This window comes from Chelonoidis abingdonii, chromosome 11 (genome assembly GCF_003597395.2).
Source record: "Chelonoidis abingdonii isolate Lonesome George chromosome 11, CheloAbing_2.0, whole genome shotgun sequence".
Lineage (NCBI taxonomy): Eukaryota > Metazoa > Chordata > Testudines > Testudinidae > Chelonoidis > Chelonoidis abingdonii.
The window spans coordinates 62,386,482-62,391,223 of NC_133779.1; the positions used below are offsets into that span (position 1 = coordinate 62,386,482).

A 4,742-nucleotide genomic window follows, 5' to 3' on the forward strand; every position below is an offset into this window, starting at 1 on the left:
TCCCTGGCTTGCGAACCCGGTCCCCTTCCCCCCCCCCACAGCCGGGGACCCCCCCCTCCCACAGCCCGGGACCCCTTCATCGCTTAGGTGGGATCTCGGACCCGGTACCCACCCCCAGCCCTTGACCCTCCCAGACACATAGCCAGGGATCCCCCAAACACAGGCACAGCCCGGGATCCCCCCATCGCTTCGCTGGGATCTCGGACCTGGTACCATCCCCCCCCCCCACAGCCCGGGACCCACCCCCCAAATGCTTCTCTGGGACCTCGGACCCACATCCCCCCCAATCCCCGGGGCCCGGAGCCAAGTGGGTTCCTAACTTCGCGGGGGGAGCGGGCACTGGGGGGGGGGTCCGTGCGGAACAGACTTTGGCAGGACGGAGGAGGGCGGTTCTGGCTGGAATCAGCAGCGGGGCCGCCTCGCCCCCTCCCCCGCCAAACCCAGTACGGAGGAGCTCGTGCGACAGGCTGGCGGGGGCGAAATCCGGCTCCTCTCCAGTGCGCAGGGGTGGGGAGGGGGGACCCTCAGCTGCCCCGCTGGGTTGGGGGTGGGGGGTGTCCTTTGCTCCTGCGCCCCGCTGGAAGGGACCCGTCTCCTCTGCCCCGTGCGCCCTGCGCCACGTCTCCAAGCCAAGGTGAGCCCAGGGCGCGCTGCGGGCGCTGACGGGTCCGCTTGCCCGCAGGCTTCGCCTTCCCCGACTGGGCCTACAAGCCCGAGTCGAGCCCCGGCTCGCGGCAGATCCAGCTGTGGCACTTCATCCTGGAGCTGCTGCAGAAGGAGGAATATCAGGGCGTGATCGCCTGGCAGGGCGACTACGGCGAGTTCGTCATCAAGGACCCCGACGAGGTGGCGCGGCTGTGGGGCATCCGCAAGTGCAAGCCCCACATGAACTACGACAAGCTGAGCCGGGCGCTCAGGTGAGCGGCTGGGGGGGAGCCCCCGCCAAAGCGAGACGCACAGCAGACGGGGCAGGCTCAGCTCAGCACCCTCAGCCAGGGGGAGCGCGCCCCCGCCTGAGCCCCCACCCAGCCACCGGAGCGTACAGGTCCCAGCTAGCGAAGCGGGGCGGTTGGTGGGACGGTAGTTAACGGCTCCAGAGCCGGGACTCCTGGGTTCTTTTCTCAGCCACGGGAGACCAGGCTGAGGCATTTGTCCGGGCCCTGCCTCAGTTTCCCCACACATAAAATAAGCGGGGGGGGGAGGAGAAGGGTTATTTGAAGCCCGCCATGATTGGGGGGTGGAGTAAGCAGGACGGTGGGGGGTGGGTAGCGATGTTTGTAACGTCTGTAGCGATAAGTCCAGCCCTCCCCCCCAGCTCCTTGGCTGCCCCCCCTCCACTGAGAGACGGGATGGCGCATTGAGTCACTTCGGCCGGCCGGGCTCCCTGAGACTCCGCCTCCAGTATTAATATTAATAAGCCGCTAAGTTCTATTGAAGGCCTCGGACCCGCCCCCTGGCTGGGAAATAAACTCGGCCAAGGTGGGGGCCAGCAGGGGGCGCTCCTCTCTCACTGTGGTGCAGCCGCCACGGGGCGCTAGGGGGCGCTGCGCCGCAGGGACCGGGAGGCTCAGCAGGGGGCGCTCCCGGGCTGTCCGTGCTGCCCACAAGGGGCGCTAGGGGGCGCTGTGCTGCAGGGACCGGGGGTGGGGTCTCAGCAGGGGGCGCTCCCGGGCTGTCCGTGCTGGCCCCAAGGGGCGCTAGGGGGCGCTGTGCTGCAGGGAGCTGCGGGGCTCAGCAGGGGGCGCTCCCGGGCTGTCCGTGCTGGCCCCAAGGGGCGCTAGGGGGCGCTGTGCTGCAGGGAGCTGCGGGGCTCAGCAGGGGGCGCTCCCGGGCTGTCCGTGCTGGCCCCAAGGGGCGCTAGGGGGCGCTGTGCTGCAGGGAGCTGCGGGGCTCAGCAGGGGGCGCTCCCGGGCTGTCCGTGCTGGCCCCAAGGGGCGCTAGGGGGCGCTGTGCTGCAGGGAGCTGCGGGGCTCAGCAGGGGGCGCTCCCGGGCTGTCCGTGCTGGCCCCAAGGGGCGCTAGGGGGCGCTGTGCTGCAGGGAGCTGCGGGGCTCAGCAGGGGGCGCTCCCGGGCTGTCCGTGCTGGCCCCAAGGGGCGCTAGGGGGCGCTGTGCTGCAGGGAGCTGCGGGGCTCAGCAGGGGGCGCTCCCGGGCTGTCCGTGCTGGCCCCAAGGGGCGCTAGGGGGCGCTGTGCTGCAGGGAGCTGCGGGGCTCAGCAGGGGGCGCTCCCGGGCTGTCCGTGCTGGCCCCAAGGGGCGCTAGGGGGCGCTGTGCTGCAGGGAGCTGCGGGGCTCAGCAGGGGGCGCTCCCGGGCTGTCCGTGCTGGCCCCAAGGGGCGCTAGGGGGCGCTGTGCTGCAGGGAGCTGCGGGGCTCAGCAGGGGGCGCTCCCGGGCTGTCCGTGCTGGCCCCAAGGGGCGCTAGGGGGCGCTGTGCTGCAGGGAGCTGCGGGGCTCAGCAGGGGGCGCTCCCGGGCTGTCCGTGCTGGCCCCAAGGGGCGCTAGGGGGCGCTGTGCTGCAGGGAGCTGCGGGGCTCAGCAGGGGGCGCTCCCGGGCTGTCCGTGCTGGCCCCAAGGGGCGCTAGGGGGCGCTGTGCTGCAGGGAGCTGCGGGGCTCAGCAGGGGGCGCTCCCGGGCTGTCCGTGCTGGCCCCAAGGGGCGCTAGGGGGCGCTGTGCTGCAGGGAGCTGCGGGGCTCAGCAGGGGGCGCTCCCGGGCTGTCCGTGCTGGCCCCAAGGGGCGCTAGGGGGCGCTGTGCTGCAGGGAGCTGCGGGGCTCAGCAGGGGGCGCTCCCGGGCTGTCCGTGCTGGCCCCAAGGGGCGCTAGGGGGCGCTGTGCTGCAGGGAGCTGCGGGGCTCAGCAGGGGGCGCTCCCGGGCTGTCCGTGCTGGCCCCAAGGGGCGCTAGGGGGCGCTGTGCTGCAGGGAGCTGCGGGGCTCAGCAGGGGGCGCTCCCGGGCTGTCCGTGCTGGCCCCAAGGGGCGCTAGGGGGCGCTGTGCTGCAGGGAGCTGCGGGGCTCAGCAGGGGGCGCTCCCGGGCTGTCCGTGCTGGCCCCAAGGGGCGCTAGGGGGCGCTGTGCTGCAGGGAGCTGCGGGGCTCAGCAGGGGGCGCTCCCGGGCTGTCCGTGCTGGCCCCAAGGGGCGCTAGGGGGCGCTGTGCTGCAGGGAGCTGCGGGGCTCAGCAGGGGGCGCTCCCGGGCTGTCCGTGCTGGCCCCAAGGGGCGCTAGGGGGCGCTGTGCTGCAGGGAGCTGCGGGGCTCAGCAGGGGGCGCTCCCGGGCTGTCCGTGCTGGCCCCAAGGGGCGCTAGGGGGCGCTGTGCTGCAGGGAGCTGCGGGGCTCAGCAGGGGGCGCTCCCGGGCTGTCCGTGCTGGCCCCAAGGGGCGCTAGGGGGCGCTGTGCTGCAGGGAGCTGCGGGGCTCAGCAGGGGGCGCTCCCGGGCTGTCCGTGCTGGCCCCAAGGGGCGCTAGGGGGCGCTGTGCTGCAGGGAGCTGCGGGGCTCAGCAGGGGGCGCTCCCGGGCTGTCCGTGCTGGCCCCAAGGGGCGCTAGGGGGCGCTGTGCTGCAGGGAGCTGCGGGGCTCAGCAGGGGGCGCTCCCGGGCTGTCCGTGGTGGCCCCAAGGGGCGCTAGGGGGCGCTGTGCTGCAGGGAGCTGGGGAGGCAGCAGGGGGCGCTCCAGGGCTGTCCGTGGTGGCCCGAGGGCACGTGGGAACCAGGCGCTCCCCCACTTCCAGTGTCAGGGTTGACTCCTTTCTGCCCTTTGACCCCACACTGCGGGGGGGGCATGGCGATGGCCCCTCCCCCACTGACGCTCTCCCTCCCCCCCCCAGATATTACTACAACAAGCGGATCCTGCACAAGACGAAGGGGAAACGCTTCACCTACAAGTTCAACTTCAGCAAGGTGGTGCTGGTGAACTACCCGCTGCTGGAGGTGGGCAGCGCCCCCTTCCTGCTGGCCCCCTGCCCCGGGGGGGCGCACGGCCCCGACTGCCCACCCCTCACCCCCGAGGTACTGCTGGGGGGCAGGGAGATGGGAGGGGGTGGAGGGTAATGCTGATGCTGGGGGGGACAGGGAGGTGTCTGTCCCCCCCCAAGGACTCACTCCCTCTTTCTGCCCCCACCCCAGACCCTTCAGTCCCTCTTCTCCAGCCCCCGCCTGGGGGACCCCCCCAGACGCGGCCCCCTCTTCGAGCGCCAAGCCGAGAGCGAGAAGCTGCGGCTGGACTCAGCCATCCCCTTCCTGGGCTCAGGTGAGAGCTGGGGCCGGCGGGGGGGGGAGCCTTGATGGGTAGGGGGCCCCTCAGCTGGGGAACAGGAAATGGGGGTACGGAGCCTCCAGCTCCTCCCGGCGGCTGCTGTTCAGACGCAGGGACATGAGTTTGTCGGGTCTCAGCTCAAGGGCCCCAATTCCCCCAGCCCTGCCCCCCCACAGCAGCTCCAGCAGGCAGGCCACGGGTTGGGGGGGCCACGAGCGACTGCACCCCCTCCTCCCCAGGGGGTTCATGGGAAAGTGGGGGGAGGCCTGACTGCTACCCCATGGGGTGGGGGTGTCAAAAAGCCTGATTCAGCCATGGCTGAGGACAGAACCCAGGAGTCCTGGCTCCCAGCCCCCCCACCGGCCCTAGAGCCCCCTCCCCTCACAATCCCAGAGCCAGGGAGGGAACCCAGGAGTCCTGGCTCCCAGCCCCCGCACAAGCCCTAGACCCCCCTCTCCTCACAATCCCAGAGCCAGGGAGGGAACCCAGGAGTC

General features: G+C 72.1%; 1 protein-coding gene across 1 annotated transcript in view; it reads left to right on the forward strand.

The window, feature by feature from the left end:
• The window catches only part of ERFL (ETS repressor factor like), a 6,107-nt gene extending 1,830 nt beyond the window's left edge, over window positions 1–4,277 (forward strand). Inside the window, exons 2-4 of the mRNA XM_032771875.1 lie at window positions 683–917; window positions 3,821–4,001; window positions 4,119–4,277. Coding sequence (XP_032627766.1) covers window positions 683–917; window positions 3,821–4,001; window positions 4,119–4,277 — 575 coding nt within the window. The remainder of the gene's footprint in view (window positions 1–682; window positions 918–3,820; window positions 4,002–4,118) is intronic.
• Window positions 4,278–4,742: the final 465 nt, after the last annotated feature.